Source organism: Aquarana catesbeiana, linkage group LG03 (assembly GCF_042186555.1).
Source record: "Aquarana catesbeiana isolate 2022-GZ linkage group LG03, ASM4218655v1, whole genome shotgun sequence".
Lineage (NCBI taxonomy): Eukaryota > Metazoa > Chordata > Amphibia > Anura > Ranidae > Aquarana > Aquarana catesbeiana.
The window spans coordinates 609,199,238-609,219,977 of NC_133326.1; the positions used below are offsets into that span (position 1 = coordinate 609,199,238).

General features: G+C 44.5%; 1 protein-coding gene across 2 annotated transcripts in view; it reads right to left on the reverse strand.

The window, feature by feature from the left end:
* Window positions 1–20,740, reverse strand: part of LOC141133093 (zinc metalloproteinase-disintegrin-like VLAIP-B) — a 158,207-nt gene that overhangs the window by 79,089 nt on the left and 58,378 nt on the right. For both annotated transcript variants that reach the window (XR_012243010.1, XM_073622222.1), the window contains exons 12-13: window positions 16,681–16,858; window positions 7,501–7,590 (exon numbers count right to left, since the gene is read on the reverse strand). Coding sequence is in view for 1 of the 2 variants with exons in the window: in XM_073622222.1 (XP_073478323.1) it covers window positions 7,501–7,590; window positions 16,681–16,858 (268 nt within the window). In the remaining variant the exon portion in view is untranslated. The remainder of the gene's footprint in view (window positions 1–7,500; window positions 7,591–16,680; window positions 16,859–20,740) is intronic.

The window sequence follows — 20,740 nt, forward strand, 5'->3', positions numbered from 1 at the left end:
GGGAATCTATATCCCCTGTCCGTTTCTCTGTCTCAAATGGGAGATGTCAGGGGTCTTGGTTTAGACCCCTGACATGTCACCAAAGCCCCCAACAGGGCTGAAATAAAAAATATATAAAGATATCAAAATAAAATTGTAAAAAAAAGATAAAAAAAATAAATTTGAAAATAAAAAATGACTGACACCACATTAGAAATAGATAATTGCGCTTATATTAACCTACTAATATTGCACAGGGTACCACCAAATATGTGAATAATTGTGAGCAAATATTGAACCATACAAAATAAATACAATTAATAATTTCCTTCTGTGTAATGATAGCAATAGAGCAAACTTTTGCCACAGGTAAAGAATATCACATTCCACTGTGTGCAAACCAAATTATCTGCCAATAAAATCACATGTGCGGGACTATATATATATATATATATATATATATATATATATATATATATATATATATATATATATATATATATATGTAGGAAGGCCAGTATGGTGGCCTGAATTTATGGGAGGAGCCCGGGGGGTATTTAAGCAGCCCGCTCACCTGTGGTGCTTGTCGGTTTCCTGTGCGCGATATACGTCACTAGGCCGACTATTCGTATACCAGCGTCCGCAAGTTCTTATCGTGCAAAGTTCCCGCATTCGCAATTTCCCTGCTCGAGAGTTCCGAAGCCCGTGTTTACCGATTCGTACGTTCGTACCACGCGTCTTGCTTGGCTGTCGCAGGTAGGGTCCCGTCGGACTTTTGTTTTTACGCATTGTAGATATCATGTCACTAAACCGTGATATCAAACTTACGAATCACTCGCAAATTTCACGAACGTACCGCAATGTATATCACTCGTACTATCGTTATGTTACCATTTCGCGTTATCTGAGAAACCACCGCGACGCAGGCGTCGCTTCATTTCAGGCATGTCTAAGTTGTTAAACATGTGTCAGCAGACAGCCATAGCGATTCGCAAATCTTATCGAATCACGTCAGTTCGATACCAATCATTTCTCATTTCTGAACGTTTCTAAATACATTTCTAACATTTCAAACCATTTCGAATCATTTCTCATTTCAGTCACATACCGCGCTCCGATTCGAATCCAGTCGCACCTAAAGATGCACCGATTCGCTCCGGTGTGCCCCAGTAGTTACGGCCTCATTTCAGTACATGCTCCAGAGTCACGTCATTTTTAGTCGCTTTCGACTCATCGATTCGTACCTCTGTCATGGTTATCATTTCATTGCCACGTACCACGCTCCGATACGAATTCAGTCGCATGGAAATGCACCGATTCGTCTCGGCGTGCCCCAGGTATTTGCCACATTTCAGTACATGCTCCAGAGTCCGATTCGCAGTCAGTCGCTATAGCGGCATGATCGATTCGCGCCTCTGTCATGGCAACAAATGTTACACCTGCACTTACCGCGCTCCGGTTGGAATCCAGTCGCATCTTTGATGCACCGATTCGTTACGGCGTGCCCCAGGGCCCGGCCCCATTTCTGGACATGCTCCAGAGTCCGGTTCATTGTCAGTCGTAGTTTGCGGCTCACCGAGTCGTGCCTCTGTCATGGGAATCATTTCAACTGTCACGAATCACGCTTCGATTCGAATCCAGTCGCATCCATGATGCAACGATTCGTCCCGGCGTGCCCCAGGTATTTTCGGCCACATTTCAGTACATGCTCCGGAGTCCGGTCGTTGTCAGTTGCAATCGCAATCGCAACATGATCGACTCGTGCCTCTGTCATGGCACGTGCCTCTACCACCGCGCCCCGATTCGAATCCCGTAGCATCCGAGATGCACCGATTCGTCCCGGCGCGCCCCAGTTGTCTTGGCCTCATTTCATTCGTACTCCATAGTCCGACTCGTCATTTGTCGCAGTCGAAAAAAAAAAAAAAAAAAAAAAAATATATATATATATATATATATATATATATATATATATATATATATATATATATATACATATATAAATAAAGTAGTATAAATAAAACGCTTGGGCCTCAGCCAACACCTGCATCAGAACTTGGTTAGCTATCAGTTGCGGCATAACCAATTCGTGCCTTTGCCAGGGCAAACATTTCACGGTTACATACCACACTCCAATTCAAATCCAGTCGCATCCGTGATGCACCAATGTACTCCGGCATGCACCAGCGTTTCTTTTGCCTCATTTCAGTACATGCTCCAGAGTCCGGGTTGCTGTCAGTTGCAGCTGCGGCACGACCGATTCGTGCCTCTGTCATGGCGAAACGTTTTTCATTCATTTCTCTCTAAGGCAAGCATTTCATTTATTTCGTTGTCGCATGCCGCGCCCCGATTCAAGTTCAGGGCATCTGTCAGACATCGATTCATCCTGGCAAGCCCCAGTTGGCGCGGCCTCATTGGCGCAGTCATGGCACACCGATTCGTGCCTCTGTCATGGCACAAACAGTTCACTCATTTATTTAATGCCATGCACCTGTCGCTTAAACATGTTACAATTTACCTTTCAAACCAGGTAGTCAAACCCTCCACCGGTTCTCATCTGTCATTTCCTCTAGGTCAGTCAAAAAAAAAAAAAAAAGGGGGGAGCCACACCCCGTCTTTCTTCGAAGCTCAGTCATGGTCCCGATTCATTCGTTGAAACCTTCGCCTCGCTACTATACCCCCTCATAGTCACAGCACATCCAAGTATAACTTTTTGCAATCGTCGCAAATACGCATCCAAACACAACTTCTTGCATTTCATTGCAAGCACACATCGAAACATAACTTCTTGCTATTGTTGCAAGCACACATCCCATCATGACTTCTTGCAATCGTTGCAAGTATGCATCCAAACAGAACGTCTTGCAATCGTTGCAAGCACACATCCAAGCACAAATTCTTGCAATCATTTCAAACACGCATCCAATCATAAAACTTCTTGCAAACGTTGCAGGCATGCATTCAAGCATAACTTCTTGCAGTCGTTGCGAGTACGCATCCAAGCTTAAACTCTTGCAGTCTTGCAAGCACATGCAGCAATACGAACTTTTCACAGTCACTACAAACACATCTCCACCGACAGAAACCCCCTTGCATTCGTTGCAAGCACACATTCAAGCACAAATCTTACAATCATTACAAGACACGCATCTTAGCATAACTTCTTGCAAACGTTGCAAGCATGCATCCAAGCATAACTTCTTGCAATCATTGCAAGCACGCATCCAAACACAACTTTATAATCGTTGCAGACACGCATCCAAGTATAACTCTTTGCAGCCCGTGCAAGCACATGCAGTAATACGGACTTCCCGCAGTCACGGCAAACACATCACCATTCACACAAACTCCCTGGCAATTGTTGCAAACACGTATTTAAGCACAACTCTTGCAATCATTGCAGGGCTCGCAGCTTAGCATGACTTCTTGCAATCAGTACACATTTCCAGTGGCACACAATCAGTCACACATCATTCTTCTGTGGCACTTAATCGGCCACTTGTCTCCAGTGGCATTTCATACGAGCCACTCATCAATTTCGGTGTCATTTCTCGCTTAGGTCAGTTGAGTTCAGGTTCCATCCCCGCACCAGGTATCGTATTGCCACACACAGCTGGCTCCTCATAACATCATCAGGCTATACCTAGCCAACATCCAGCATTTCTTGCCCTCACAGGACCCCAGAGAGTCATCCGTGTTTACGGCTCATACAGTAGGATCCTTTCTACGTGGCGTCCAGAAGCATCAGCCCATAGCTAAACGGCAAACGCTTGCCCATCACAACTGCCATCTTCAGGGTCATGTCAAAACCTCAGACATTCCCCAGTCTAGTCATACAAGCAGCCATCGACCTGGCCCTCTGTGGTTTTCTACGGCCTAACAAATTCACTTTACCGGCACAGGCAGCCAGGTACTACGTAGACACAACTTGACTCGCTGGTAATACCATTATGTCCTTCAGCTGGTAGTCTCAAAAAACTCAATAATCCGGAACCGAGGTCTACAATAACCTCCTCCGAATTAACGAATACCACGCAGGCCAGCCTCCCCCTTGACAAACTGACCCGTATCAGGTTAGTTCCCCAAGACTTCACCCATACACGGGTGTGTACTAACAAGTAGCTGCAGTCTTTCCTAAGAATGTGGACCTATCAATGTCGGAAGGTCCTGTACTACGTGGATCGGTGTATCAATGATTATACCTTAACTCTAGGGTCTTATCACCTACGTCGCCCTTGTCACCCCAGGTAGCGACAGATGCCACAGCCACCACAGGCATCGCGGCAATTTTTGGCCATCATCGGTTTACAAGTACATGGCCCCCAGAGACACTCCTAAAACCCCGGGTTTACCCGGACTTCCTCCCTCTTCAAGTTACACCCGGTCATGGCAACCGCTTAACTCCAGGGTCTTAACTGGACAGGACAGGCCGTGGCTTTGCCACCGACATCCGGTCCGAGGCGAGCCTCTTAATGAAGCCAGGTCCGCATCGCTCTGTGATGTCCTTCCTGCGCACGCTGGTGTAATTATCTTGGCAACACCAGTTTAATGTCCACTGCATGTTCGTTTCCAGGCTGCCATCTTCTGGGACATGTCTACTATATTAACCAGTACGCTATTGGGCCTTCTCCCCAGTTTGGTCATACAAGCAGCCATTTACTTGGCCTATCACGAGTTCTGGCGGCCCAGTGAGTTCACCCGCAGCAATCCCGCAGGCCAAGTTCTGGGTAGTTGGCTCGCTGCCAACACCATTTCATCCTCCACCCTGCAGTGTCCAAAACCCAGCAATCAAGCTCCAGGATACACATCCATCTCCATTAAGTAAACAACGTCCGGTGGCCAGTAACCATACTCGACCGCCTACTGTCACTCCTACCGGAACACTCAAACTCTAGTCCCCTATTACCTTTCGGCCAACCCTCGAGTGCCTGCCAGTTCATCAAACACCTGGGGTTCTTCTACGCTGCCTACACCTCGACCCCAGTCAGCACTCCAGTCACTCTTTAGTATTGGGGCAGCCTTGGCAGCATGTCGGCATGGGTCCAAGACCACGTCATCAAGAGACTTAGCAGGTGAAACTCTGCCTACCTCGTCCGGTACGTCCCCACTCCTTAGGTGGAAACGGCACAAGCATTCACCAAACTTGCTCAAATAAATAAAGCCAGAACTAATAAAACCACACCCCTACCTGAATGTTTTTGCCCCCTTATTTTGGCATACCGGCCATCAGACCAAGGCACACTTTCAGGTCCATTTCATATGGTAAGTCCACACTTCCAGGTCTATTTCCGATGGTAAGTTTTATGTTAACTACAAATGTTATCCATGTCCATATCGGACATAGGGCTCCACCCATAAGTAGGAAGGCCAGTATGGTGGCCTGAATTTATGGGAGGAGCCCGGGGGGTATTTAAGCAGCCCGCTCACCTGTGGTGCTTGTCGGTTTCCTGTGCCCGATACCCACCCTCCCATCCCCATTTCAAGGCATTCATTTCATTCATTAATTTCATTCATTTCTCTCTACAGAATAATCATTTCTTAAACTAGGGTATGCCCCCTTATTCTGGCATACCGACCAGCAGACCAAGGCACACTTTCAGGTCCATTTCATATGGTAAGTCCACACTTCCAGGTCTATTTCCGATGGTAAGTTTTATGTTAACTACAAATGTTATCCATGTCCATATCGGACATAGGGCTCCACCCATAAATATATGTATATTATATATATATATATATATATATATATATATATATATATATATATGTATATATATTATAAATGTAATGCCAGCATAAAATCAGCATACAGTGGAGATATCAGCTTCCAGACATTACTGGAAGTAACAGCAGAGGAGGAGTGTCTATGGATGTGGAAGCCGTGCTGATATCTCTTTCCGCTGTATGCTGATGACATCTGACAAGACATACCGCCCAGACCTGTTGGTCATCAAGCTTTTTTGACTTGTATGCCATTTCAGGTCATTGAGTTCCGGTAAGCCTCTTCATTCTCTGGTGATGGCCCCGGCACTGATTTAAATCTTTTGTGCACCCACGGTCCTTCCACTGTCCATTTACCTGTCAGATTAGGTTTAACTATCCATCTGTGAGTTCGGGAGACATTCTTCCATCATTGCTTATGCACTACCCCCATGGACTTTTGGTGCTTTTCATAATTGTTTCACAAATTTGAAATGGACTATTATGTTCTAATGTTTTCACATATTATTTGAGGTGCTGAATGTATTGAACCATTACGGTTTCATCCATACTAGTCACTGTTTTATTTGCCTATAAGGTGCACTATTGTTTCACTTAACAGTTTTTCTGATTAACTACATATTGTCAATCATTTTTATAGTTATATTTTGTCTTGACATAATTTATTCACAGTACACATGCATTTATGGGATTTTGATGTACACATTTATTGAGTTTATAGCGCTACACTTTTATATATTTTCATGCGTGGCACTTTGTCTGTCGGATTTTATGTACACACGATCGGAATTTTCGACAACGGATTTTGTTGTCGGAAAATTTTATATCCTGCTCTCAAACTTTGTGTGTCGGAAAATCCGATGGAAAATGTGTGATGGAGCCCACACATGGTCGGAATTTCCGACAACAAGGTCCTATCACACATTTTCCGTCGGAAAATCCGACCGCGTGTACGGGGCATTAGAACGTATTAGCATAATCTGCAGAAGCCGGTGAAAGTACATATTAATAAATTGATGCTGGCTAACTAGGGGATCGAAAATGCAGACTGAGCACAGTTTACAGACATTGCTTATATTACCCATCTCCCTTTTATTGTTTACTGACAGTCTGCACACTTAGCAACGGTTAGTGGTTTTCACAATGTAGACATGGACATTCTAGTGTGATTAGAAAAAAAAATGATGTGTAAAGATAAGAAATGATAAAAGTGTCAACCCATTAGTTAATGTCTAGAATATAATTTTTTAGACATAGCAGGAAACAAATGAAAGTCAACGCATTTCGGGAGCTACAAACACCTTACTTCATCAGGGCGGTGGTAGTTTTAAAGTCTAGACTATTTTCAATGTTATTTGTGATGGGACATTTATATTTCTCATACATGCCAACGGTTTAGCAGTGGAGAGCTTTAGCTTCTGAAATATACTGGCTTTCATTTGTTGACTGCCACATCTAATAAAGTCCATCCTAGACTCTGAGTAGTAGGTAGGTGCTTCAGTCATTTCTCATCTTTGAATAGTTCTACAAGGACCACCTGTTAGGATCCTGTATATATAGGGATCTGCCAAAGAAACCTATGAACTAAATCTATGAAAAAATACCAGGACACCCTTCCAAACCCTCTACCCAAGGGCCCAGCACTTCTTATTTAAACTTTTGTAAAGTAGAAGTGTGGACCAGTATCTTTTCCACAAAACTCTTCAAACAAAATTAAATAAAAAGATGCCATGTTATTTAATGCTAAAGTTTGCCTTTTTTTGCCATTTTTTTCCTTATTTGAATATGAAATCTGAGTGTTACCTGGCAATCTTGGCAACATTCTCCCTCTGCACACTGAGCACCCTGTTTGAGTTTGCAGGTGGTGGCATCACAGCAGTTGTTGGTACATTCCTGTAAAAGGAAGAGAATGGTGGTCACATCAATTATACATGGGTATAGCTGACTCTACCTTTTACACTGTATAATGACAAGATAACCATTTTCTGACAGATAATAGTCCTTAATCTAATCCTTCCAGGGTTATAGAAGAAAGAAATATAATGAAGCAAGGAGTAGAGTAGTCTACCACTTCTAACCTGGGCCAGTGTGGCCACTCCATAGTTTTTGGATTTCTGGGTTAGACTTGCTTTACCATTTATAAAGACTTTTTATATTGTAAATATAGATAGGATAGGATTTATTAGAGCTGACTGTTTATATCGAGTTGGGTGGGTAAAATTAGCATAGTGAGGGTCGAAAAAAAAACAAAACATTTAAAGTTTCCTTACGATGTAAACTTTCTCAATCCACATGAACTATTTTTAATCCTATCTACTGTCAGAAACCGTGTGCGGCAAGTGCAAATTCCAGTGCAGCAGGTGCTTATTTTTATGTGCATGTGCAGGGTTGTGAGCATAGCTTTACAAGTTGTGCAATGACAAGAATGCTCTTGCACAAAACCACACACAGGCCTGGTGCCCAAGGGGCTATTCAAACCTGAAATCTGCCTGGCTTCCTTGCTGGATTGTCTTCAGCTCTGGTTCCTGCATTACGAGTTCCTGAAAGTCTGCTTACCTTGTTATTGACCTGGCTACACCTGGCACCTCTCTTTGGATCACCTCTGCCTGTTATGCCTGTGTTATAGACCCTGGCTTGGACTTCTGGCCACAGTTCTGCATCCTGACTTGGTACCTCACTGCCACGTTGATGACTCCTGCCTGTTCCTGACCTTGAACTTGATCATGATTCTGTACCTGTCTGGCTGCTGCCAAACATAGCTTGTGACCTGACTCCATATTGCCACTGGAAGGATTCCTGTGTTTCCAAGCTCAAGTTCACCATTCCAGCTTCCTGGCACTCGCAGAGGAACCCCTAAAATCGTTTTTAGGTTTCACAGAACCCTTATTAAATTAAAACCAATTCATAGTGGGTCTATGGGGAAAATGTTCCTTACATTGGCAGTTAGTGGGAAGAATGCAACTCTTATAGACAGGGTCATTGGTGTCAAGCTGCTAGCTCTGCTAAGTTGGCAATTGTCCTAGAATTATCACCCACAGCCCAAGGAACCCCTAGCAACATCTGAAGAAACCCTGGTTGAGAATAGCTGGTCTATATCATCGGCATTGTGTAATCTAGTACATGGGCAATTTAATCTCTGAGATATTAATCTGTTTATTTGGGAATCTATAATTTATGTTAGGAATTATCAATGCATTAGAATGGTGTTAAAACATTAAAACCAGGGTTTTCAGCCAGTTGGTTGGTAAATGCTGTTTACAGTATTCAGGCTGTCATCTGTATTGAAATTAGCCTTATGAGTAAGTACTTCTGTGTAAGTACTTCTGTGTAAAAGACATCAAGACATGCCGTGAAATACTGCTAAACTCTGCCTGTTAATTCCAATAAAATCTCCAGTGCTTAATGTGATTGTGCAGAACTTTTCATTTTATGAGGGATTTTACAGCTGGCTAGGGCAGCCAGTCCTTTGAAGTGCATCAGGATGGATGAGCCAAACTCTTAAGTGTTAGCAATTTATCTTTTACATATTTATCTGCTTGTCAACAGAAGTCTCATAAACATCACTTTGATTTTGACAGCATCAAAACAGTTAAAGAACATACTGTTTTTTTAAATTATTTTTATTTAGTTTTCAACAAACATTACAAAAACAAAGACTGCCTCCATACACAAAATACCACAGGCCGGTTCATGTAAAAAAGAGAAGATACAAAAAACACATATAGAAAAGAAAGAAAAACACTATGAGAGCAGCTTGCTTGCAGCTAGTACAACACCCTCTACCTCTCAGGAGTATACAGGATTATCATACCTCCCTGCAACCCCAGGCATGTACTCACAAATCATAGGATCTATTACAATTCTATTCCCTGAAGAGTCTGCAGTGTAACGTGATTAAAAAAAAAAATTTAGGTCAGTTGAGGCAATGACCAGACACATACCATTCCCTCAATCTGAAACCGTATAAGGAGAGTCAACCCACCCCCCCATACCTAATCAAACTTATGTGGTACTCCCCTACTAATATAGGTAGCTTTATAGAGTGGATCAATTCTATTAACCAATACCTTCCAAGATTCAATAGTGGGAGCAGTAGTTTTTTCCATGGATTATTTGCTATCTAGCATAGTACAGCAGGAGAGTAAGCAAGGTGCATATGGCTCTAGTGGAGGCTAGTCCCACAAACAAGCCCAACAGACAGGTTTTCACAGAGGGACTAATTGAGATAGTTGTAACTAGCTCAATGCATTTAAGTGCTTGGGACCAATAGATTTTGATGGCAGGACAATTCCAAAAAATATGCATAAAATTTGCTCTGGCAGCAGTGCAGCGCTACCAGAAAGAGGAGGGGACAGCGCCAAAGATCTTTCCCAACTTAGCAGGTGTCAAGTAACTACAATGCAATAATTTATAATGGATAAGGTGGTCTCTAACTGATATTAACCTAGTAAACAGAGCTTCCCATGCCTCCTCCCAATTCCTCTCTTCCAAATCTGATACATCTGCCACCCACTTGGCCTTACAAGCACTAAGTAGTTTGGTGATCTCAGGAAAAATTTATTTATACAGAATTGACAGAGGTTTAACCAGGTCTTCATCTCCCAGCAGGGTCTCTAAACCCGAGGTGGAGATTGATACTGTGGTACACCCATACTGCAACTGATAGGCATGTCGCAACTGTATAAATTTGAAAAAATGGGTATTTGGCAAATTGAAGAGGGATTTTAGCTCATCAAATGTTCTCAGTCTACTATTATGCATAATATCTCTAATTTTCTTAACTCCAAATCTAGTCCAAACTACTGGCTCTTCAAATCCAAAGAAATGTGGCAAGTTGGGGTTCTTCCACAGCGGTGTATGGGGCGACAGAGAAAACAGGCCTACAAATGCAGCGCCACGAGTTACCTTCCCGGCTTGCGAAACTGAATGCATAGGGATGGTCATACTAGTGCCTCTATAGACCAAGTGAATTAACACCTCATAACAGCCTATTATTGCTGATCAGTACTGTCCAGGGGCGGACTGACCATTGAGCCACTCGGGCACTGCCCGAGGGCCCCGGGCCACTAGGGGGCCCCATCAGTGTTGCCAGCCTCAGTAAAACCAGGGACAGTATGTATAAATCTGTGTTTTTTTTACATCTGTCTGTGTATACTGTGTGTACATGTATGTGTATACTGTGTGATTGTATACTGTGTGTGTGTGTATACTGTGTGGCCCCATAAACTCTGATTGCCTGGGGGCCCCATAATCTCCTATTGCCCGGGGGCCCCATAATCTCCTATTGCCCGGGGGCAACATGAGTTATCAGTCCGCCCCTGGTACTGTCCATATATAGGTCCAGTCCAATGAATCAAATGCTTTTTCTAAGTCTAAAAAGACCATAGCTTGATTGTCTGGCAAGTCTGAATGAAGCTCAGTGTGAGTATATACCCTTCTGAAATTGATATCTGTGGCCTTGGCTGGCATGAAGCGAGTCTGATCAGGGGATACAAGGAGATACAAAACTTTAGTGAGTCTAGTGGCCAGTACCTTGGTCAGAATCTTCAGGTCCATATTGAGGAGGGAGATAGGTCTGTAAGATGCACATTGCAATGGGTCTTTATCCGGTTTGATCAATAGCACCGCATGAGCTTTTTAAAATGTAGGTCGTAACTGATTGGTACGTAAGCACTCTTCATGAAAATGTAACAATCGGGGTGCAAAGTCTTCAGCATATCGCTTGTACCATTCCCATTGGGCCCCGAGGACTTACATTTAGGGAAGGAGCCAATTGCAGATATAATCTCCTCTGCGTTAAATGGCGCATCAAGCGCATCCCTAGTCTCATCAGGAAGTAAGGGAATAACTGTCATTCAAAAACTCTGATATGTCTGCGGCATTAGTTACTTCTAAAGAGGGGAATACAAAGCTTTATAAAACTCCACAAATGCCTGAAGAACTCCCTCCCAGAGGTCTGAAGGCTTCCAGCAGGGGCATGAATCTCTGTAGTCAGTAGAACTAGTAATTTCCCATTTTTGTCCCCTTCTTCAAATAAACGGTAAACACATTTCTGAGCAATACATTGTGTTTGGTTAGAAAATTGTAAGGCTACATCCCTCTGAGCCTGCCGAAGAGCAGTCAACGAGGCCAGGGAGGTATGCGCAGCATGCTCCAGGGCACAAGCAGTTTCCCTCTCCTGCAGCGTCTGCACCATGCTATTCTGGGTATTTCTAGCAGCCTTAATAGCTGAAATATATTCTCCCCTTACCACAGCCTTAAATGCGTCCCATACAATTTGCGGAGAAGAGGAGTCAACATTGGTCGGCCAGTATATAGCTAACCGCACTATCACCACCGGTTCAACTTCAGGCCACCCAGCCAGGCTGAAGGAGTCACATACGTGGGGTACTGTAATCGGGTAGTTGCAATGTAATTAGAAGAGGCACATGGTTAGAAATGCCCCCGGCAAGATATATGGCTTCTATGACCCAGGGTAGCAAGGCTGAATTAGCAAAGGCCAAATCTATCCTAGACGATGAATGAAAAACAGTAGAAAGAAATGAGTATTGTCTCAGTGCAGGATGTTTCCACCACCAAAGCTCAGTAAGTAGGGCTGAATCCGCCCAATTTGGGAGTTCTAAATTTGGAACCCTATTAGGATTAGATGTATCCAAAGAAAAATCCAATATGTTATTAAAGTCCCCCGCAATAAGCACCTTTAGAGGCATAAGGAGAGCCAACTTATATAAAATCTTGTACAGGCCGTTGAAAGTTTTTTGAAAGGGAGGAGGCACATATACATTAATCACCGCTCAACTGTGTGTTGATTTTAAGGACAACAGCTACATATCGTCCCTTACGGTCAGAAAACACCTGCTGTACCACACAACTTAAACATCTATGCAATAAGATAGTAACCTCTCTTGCAGAAGAGGAGAAAGTAGCGTGCAACGCCCTCTGAATCAAGTTCCTTTTCATAGACAATATCTTGCTGCCCAATAAATGAGTTTCTTGTAATAGAACCACATGTGGATTGTGGGTCTTCAGGTATTGCAGGACAAGTGCCCTTTTGCTTCTAACATTCCACAATACAATCCGAAGTTTAGAGGTCATGGTTCAAATGAGTAAATGGAGTACCTGAGGGCCATTGGGAGGTAAAAAAGCAAATCAAAGAGCAGTACCGCAGCAGCTCCAGGCAAGACAAAGAAGGAAGAAAAAAAAAGTAATGTAAAAAGTCACAGTGATAACAAAAGTCAGGGAAGGGTGAATAAAAACACCCCAGGAAAAAAAAAAAAAAGGCTGTTTCACTGGCAACAAAACAAACACCATAGGCCAGAGAAACTTTATAGCCCAAAACTGAACTACTCACAAGAGTCACAAGCACTCACGAACAACCTTTAGTGGCAACCTGTAGGAATTGTGGCTCTGCATCTTCCATCAGAGGTAAAAACTCAGTTGATGTTGTGGTTGGGGGGACCAGAAAAGTAGGTCAGCTTGACTTCAGGAACTTATGAGCCAACAGATCTTGGTGAAACCCCACGGAGCCAGGTCAGCTTAATGGTATCCAGCCAATCAGTGACCGAGGTAGTATTCTCAAAGTAGTGAGCAGCACCATTACGTATGTAGCGCTGGTAGATTTACAATCTACTGCAGATTAGGTAAATTTAGTAAATTGTGTATTAGGAAGGTTAAAAGTTTGCCTCTGTTCCAGCTTGGCTGACATTGTGTGTGCTTCCGTGCCGACCGGTGGGTGTTGCTGTTACCATTAGTCAGTGTTGGAAGGGCAATGTGTCGAAGTGTATAGATGCTCCTCTGTCTCTGAGGCAAGCTCGGTGGAGGTGGTCCTCCGAGTTGCATTCTGGGCGAGGGTATTTATGGGACAGACGCCATGTTCTAAGGGGTCATTTTGCAGCCACCTGCTGGCCCTCCTGGCCGACAGGTATGCGTTAAGGAGCTACCTCGTGGTCCTCCGATCGGGAGGCCCACGATGCTATGGCGCAGGGGTGGGTCCAGAGGCTTGTCTGGGGCCTACCACCGCGGCCGAGGAATGGTCCTGAGCTGTCAGTCCTGTGTGACGAAGCTGGACAGCCGAGGAGATCCCAGGGGAGGACCCGTCTTGGAGAGATCACGCGGCGTGCTGGTCTATAGAGGGGCCTGGTGACTCGGCTGGAGGACGTATCCAAAAGAAGTAACCATACAGCATTGTGTCGCCGGTTCGGCTTAAAGGTTCAGGCACTGTGACTGACTGTTCACTGCAGAAGATCTGATACATCCTGTTGCAGAGGATCGTGCAGATTTACACCCCCAAATAAGTCTGTGGCAGAGACTTTAGATTTGTGCTGCGTACTGGCTGCTAGACCGGCGAGAGAGGCCTATCCAGACGAGCAAAAAGTGTGTCCCATGAGGGGAACGCATTTCACATAGTTATCTGAATTCTATCGGGACATTTGTTGCTAAGATTTTGCAAGAAGATATTTGAGTTTCTCCTGAGAGTTTCCTTTTCCGTCTCTTTCCTGCTACTTCCTAAAGTTTGACTGTTCAATAAAGCATTAAAAACGTACTCCAGTGTTGGTGCGTGTGTCGTCCAGCAGTAAACTCAACAGAACCCCTAGACCCGGTGCCGGTGAAACAAAGGGAAGCAAAGTGAAGGTAACAGACCCGCTTAAACCAGCAGCTCCACCGTGAGTTAGTGCTACACGTATAACTCTCAACTTGCACGGGTAGAGCATACTTTTTCCCTGAGCCGTCTCCTCACATCCACAAAGCACCTGCTGTTGCTTCCGAGCCTCTGCCAGAATCAGGTCCCTGTCACGAAAATTGAAGAACCTAACCAGGAATGGACAATGAGGAGTGCCCAGAGATCTGACGCCAGTTGGGACCCTGTGTGCCCTTTCCACCTAGTACATTTGGGAGACTTGTTGTAGGTTTAATACTTGCTTAAACATGTTTTCAGCAAACATGGCAGGCTGATCTCCCTCTGCCCCCTCAGGAAGGTCAACCAACTGCATATTGTTGCAACGGAGTCTATTCTCAGCATCATCCGAGCGTGCCATAAGTAGTTGCACTGTTCGATTTAACTCAGCCAGGGTGATGGTGTGAGAGGAGGTGGTGTCCTCCACATCTGAGATGCAAAACTCACTGAGATGCGAGACTCAGCAGTGCCTAGCCTGCCTCAGCTGCCTCGTATTTTCTCCAGGTCTTGCTGGATTAGGCCGCATTCTATTGCAAGGGAGTCTATGCGGGACATTAGAATAATTTTACTTGCCTCTATGGCCACCAGTATGGCCGATGTGGCAGACTCTTCCGGCGGAGGCATTGCAGCTCTCCCAGCTTAGAAGCCATGTTGGGCACGCTGTCCTCCTCCGTCTGCACCGCTACTGATGACTGGGGAGGTGCATGTGTATTCAAGATGGCCGCACCTCGAGTAGTCGGCGGCGAGCTCCAGGACCCACCAGGAGGTTGTTTCCGCGCCGATGGGCGCCTAGATGGCATAGGCAGTGACGGACTCGATACCCACAGCAGGGGAAGCTGTTTACTAAGCAGGGTGATGCTGATGGACTCCGCCTGAGCCAGGATAAAGCAGAAGGATTCCAGGAGTCTCTGTGAGACACGTCCTCTCACGCTCACATCCCAGCCATGCCCTGAACATTACTTTTTTAATCAAGTCAAAATACAACACAGAAAGAGCTAACGGCTATTTATAAATCACAATCTTGAAGTATTGTTTTTTTATTTTTCACTGCTAGCTATGGATTGCTGCACCTCCCTAATAAGTAAACCTCTTTTTGTTCTATCTGGTTTTGTTTAGCACAGGGGTAGGCAACCCCCAGCACTGGTGCCGCAAGGGACACACAAAGCCTCTTTTGCTGTCCCTCGACTCCCTCCTCATCAGCAGAGCAGCGCAGGGAAGTGTCAGGGAGAGACTAATACATTGCAATTTCAGAATTCCCCACGTAGATTGGTGGGGCAGATGAGCAGGGGGTTACAGTGGTGGGACAGATGTGCAGGAGGTACAGTCATGGGGCAGATGAGAAAGGGGGTTACAGTGGTGGGGCAGATGTGCAGGGGGTAACAGTGGTGGGGCAGATGAGCAGGGGGTTACAGTGGTGGGGCAGATGAGCAGGGGGCTACAGTGGTGGGGCAGATGTACAGAGGTGGGGCAGATGTGCAGGAAGTTACAGTGGTGGGGCAGATGTGAAGGGGGTTACAGTGGTGGGGCAGATGAACAGGGGGTTACAGTGGTGGGGCAGATGAGCAGGGGGTTACAGTGGTGGGGGAGATGTACAGAGGTGGGGCAGATGTGCAGGAGGTTACAGTGGTGGGGCAGATGTGCAGGGGGTTACAGTGGTGGGGCAGATGAGCAGGGGGTTACAGTGGTGGGGCAGATGAGCAGGGGGTTACAGTGGTGGGGCAGATGTACAGAGGTGGGGCAGAAGTGCAGGAGGTTACAGTGGTGGGGCAGATGTGCAGGGGGTTACAGTGGTGGGGCAGATGAGCAGGGGGTTAGAGTGGTGGGGCAGATGAGCAGGGGGTTACAGTGGTGGGGGAGATGTACAGTGGTGGGGCAGATGTGCAGCAGGTTACAGTGGTGGGGCAGATGTGCAGGAGGTTACAGTGGTGGGGCAGATGTGCAGGGGTTACAGTGGTGAAACAGATTTGCAGGGGGGGGAGTGATCTGAGGGGTGGAGGTGCAGAAATTGGGACTGATCTGGGGCGTGAGAGTGCAGGATGTTAATTTCTCATTACTAAAGTAGTTTACAGCATTTACTTTATAAAAAATCCTTTTTAGGGATTGAGAGTGTGAAGTTGACATTTTTTTGTTATAAAATTGGCACGCTCTATTTCTTTGAAAACATTTTTCGGCACACTGTGCTCAAAAGGTTGCCTTCCCCTGGTTTAGCATTTAATCTTTAATATCCTTTTTGTAGCAAACACAAAGTAATCAGAATACTGTGAAGAAAAAGTGAAGGTGACATAATATACATATATAGGCATAATTACCTCTACCGTGCCACAGTCACATTCCTCTCCAGCCTCTGTGAATAGATTTCCACACACTGGGTCATTTAAAACATCAACATTTTGTGGCTTGTTCTTCATACATAGTGGCCTTTTATTTTCAATGAAATTCTGATAACTCTGATGACTGCAGGAGCTGAACTTGTATGGAGTATCACCCCTGTAAAAGGAGATACACAATAATAGAAGTGCAGTATACAGTGTCCAGTGCACTTGGCACATCTTTATATGTTGAGAGACAAGCAGCTTAAATATGATTTTGCACATGTGCACACAGTGCGGTTGATTTACTAAAACTGGAGAGTGCAAAATTTGGTGCAGCTCTGCATAGTAACCAATCAGCTTCCAGGTTTTTTTGTCAAAGCTTAATTGAACAAATTGAAGTTCAAAGCTGATTGGCTGCCATGCACAGCTGCACCAGATTTTGCACTCTCCAGTTTTGGTAAATCAACCCCACTGTATTTAGAGCCTAATAGTCACTTATTCAGATACAATTTATTAAAGAGAATAAAGTGGTTTGAAGAAGCTTTCTAGGGCTCATTCACACTTGTGGTTGGGGGCCATAAAACACTCAATTGAGCCTCATTCTTACCACCCCCAACTGCCCCACTTAAACTGCAAAGCCAGTGAATAGGGGTGTGATGTTTTGCTTCACAGACGAAGCAAAATGTATCCCCCCTTTTGTGTTCAGCAGGCAGTACCTCTGCCGAATGTGACCCATTTGAGTGATTAGTACTGTGCTGCAGCGGTGATGTGGCATTTATGGGGTTAAAACGGGCATTGAGAAGGAGACATAGGGGTTGATTTACTAAAGGCAAAAAGACTGTGCACTTTGCAAGTGCAGTTGCTCCAGAGCTTAGTAAATGAGGTAAAGCTTCACTTTGCAAAGAATACCCAATCACATGCAAGGAAAAAAAAGAGCATTTTTCCTTGCACATGATTGGATGATGGAAGTCAGCAGCACTTCTGCTCATTTATTAAAATCTGGAGCAACTGCACTTTGCAAAGTGCACAGTCTATTTTTCTTTAGTAAATCAACCCCATATTGCCTCCTCACCACCCGTCAAACACCTCTGAACTACTGATTTCAGACAGTCAGTGACAGTTGCATGTGTAAACATAGAATTAAAGCAGAGCTCCACCCAAAAGGGGAAGCTCCGCTTGTTCTCACCCTCCCCCCCTCCACTGCCACATTTGGCACTTTTTGGGGGGGATCGGGTACCTGGTTTTGACAGGTACCTGCTCCCACTTCCTGGTAAGTTTGCTGCAAGGTGAACTACGTCATGGGACCTGTATCTATCCCAGAAGATGGCGGGACCATTCAGAAAGCACAGCACTACTTGTGCAGTAGGAAACCGGCTGTGAAGCCTGAAGGCTTCACTGCCAGTTTCCCTTACTTGCAATGCCGGCGCCTGCATCCGAAGCCGATCGATGAATCGGCTTGGGGTGTCGACATTGCAGGATCCTTGGACAGGTAAGTGTCCTTATATTAAAAGTCAGCAGCTACAGTATTTTTTTTCCCCAGACAGGAACTTCCCCTTAGGCCCTGGTTCACACCAGTGCGGCTTTGAAGTCACGCTACTTTAGAACAATTTCAAAGCCGCAGATCAGTGCGATATGCACCTCCAATTTCATTAATTTAACAGAAGTCTATGCAAGTCTAAATGAAATCCCCAAAAAGTAGTGCAGGAACCTTTTTCAAAGTGCAACTTTTCATGGGATTTCAGTATTGTCACACTTTGAATGACAATCACTCAGTCATGCAACGTTGTACCCGAATTAAACTTTTCGGATTTTTTTTTTAGACAGAGAGAGCTTTCTTTTGGTGGGATTTAATCACCATTGTGTTTTTTGCTATATAAGTAAAAAAATACCAAATATTTTTCTCATACATTTAGGGTAAATGTGTGCTGCTACATTTCTTTGTTAGCAATAACCCAAATCATTGAATATTATTTAGTCTGTGTGAAAGTTATGGAGTCTACAAATTATGAGACATATAGTTCAAAATTGATCAGTCCTGATGTATTGACTGCCAATCTCATTTCTTGAGGCCCTAAAATGAACAGTACAAATACCCTCAAAATTACCCCTTTTTGGAAGGTAGGAAGTCCAACCTATTTATTAGGAGGCAAGGTAGTTTTTGGAAGTTGCGATTTTCTGTCACAATTTTTTGTAAAATTAAGTGAAATAATTTTTTTTCACAAAGTTGTCATTTTAGTTATTTATCACACACAGCATAGGAATACTTACAATTAAACACCAAAACACATTCTGCTACTCCTCCCGAGTATGGGGATACTACATGTATGAGACTTTTTTCGCAGCCTAGATAGATAGAGGGGCCCAAAATCCAAAGAGCACCTGGCTTTCAAGGAGCATAAATTACATGTCTAATTTTCTGACTGTTTATTACATTTTTGAAAGGCCTTGGAGCACCAGGATAGTAGAAACACCCACAAAATGACCACATTTTGGAAAGAAAACACTAAAAGGTATTTTTTGAAAGGCATAGTGAGTCTTTTGACAAAGTCATTTTTTATGTTTTTTTAAGTTTTTGGAGAATGCGGAAGAGAAAATTAAATGTTTTTTATTACACAAAGTTGTCAATTAATAAGATATTTCTAACACACAGCATAGGTATACTTAGAATTACACCCCAAAACACATTCTGCTACTTCTCCCAAGTATGATAATTCCACATGTGTGAGACTTTTTCACAGCCTAGCCACATAGAAAGACCCATAATCCAAGGAGCACCTTCAGGCCATCTAGGGGCATAATTTACGCATCAACTGGCGTGGTAGTGATCAGGGACACTTTAACTGGTGTGGTGGTGATTTGGGACAATATGACTGGTGTGACAGTGATCAAGGGACACTGGGACTGGGTAAGGTGGTGATCAGGGACACTGTAACTGCAGTGGCGGTGATATGACTGGTGTGACAGTGATCAGGGGACACTGGGACTGGTTAAGGTGGTGATCAGGGGCACTAACTGCAATGGCGGTGATTAGTGACATTGCATCTGATTTGGCGGTGATCAGGTACACTGTAACTGGTGTGACATAGATTAGGGGCAATATGATTGGTGTGGCGATGATCAAGGACACTGTAACTGGTGTGGTTGTGATCCGGGACATTGTATCTGGTATGGTGGTGATCAACGACACTGGGACTGATGTGGCAGTGATCAGGGACACTGGGACTGGTGTGGCAGAGATTAGGGACAATATAACTGGTGTTTTGGTGATCAGGGACACTATAAGTGGTGTTGCAGTTGTAACACACTGCATTGTTACTGATTGAAGATTATAAAATAGCCACAAAATGGCAGTGCTCTGCAGTCTAGTTGACACAGGAACTAGGACAGCCATGCTAAGAATGTTGGGACATGTATGCTGCAGGCAGGACTTTTCCATTTAAATAAGCTGGAAGAGAACTACAAATCCCATGGGAGTGAGCAAAAGGGATGGAAGCCTATAAAAAGGTAAGCCGGGGAACCCTAGGGGGAGGAGAGAAGACCAGGAAAGAGATATGATGAGTAAGAGAGTGGAGGCTGGTTCAGGAGATCACAGGTTGGAATGGATTGAGCTGGAGAGTGGGGAAGAGGATTTCCAGATCACTGATCATACAGGATAGTTCATCCTGCTGCAGGCAGACAGGTCGGTCATCACCATCGGCACCACTACATCTGCGGGAGGATAGCCAAAAAGGGGGCCTCCGAGCACCGAGGCCATCGCTTCACACCGCTACCATAAAGGACTGGGAGAGAGGGTTCCTAACCCATAACACATCACTACATGCTACAAGCTCATTTGTTTGGTATTGCCAGTTACTCGAGTTCAGGATTCTCACAACACAGACAGTCACATAGAGACACACACTCTGTAGCCCAATCATTGCTGTGGCCTATCTACACTAGCTACCCACTGCATTTTTAATGCATTTTTTGCCTGATTGGTCAGGAACTGTAAAAGTATATTACCTCAGGCCTATTCTATTCAAGGAAGTCATAAGTTCCCCAAGCCAGGGTCTACACT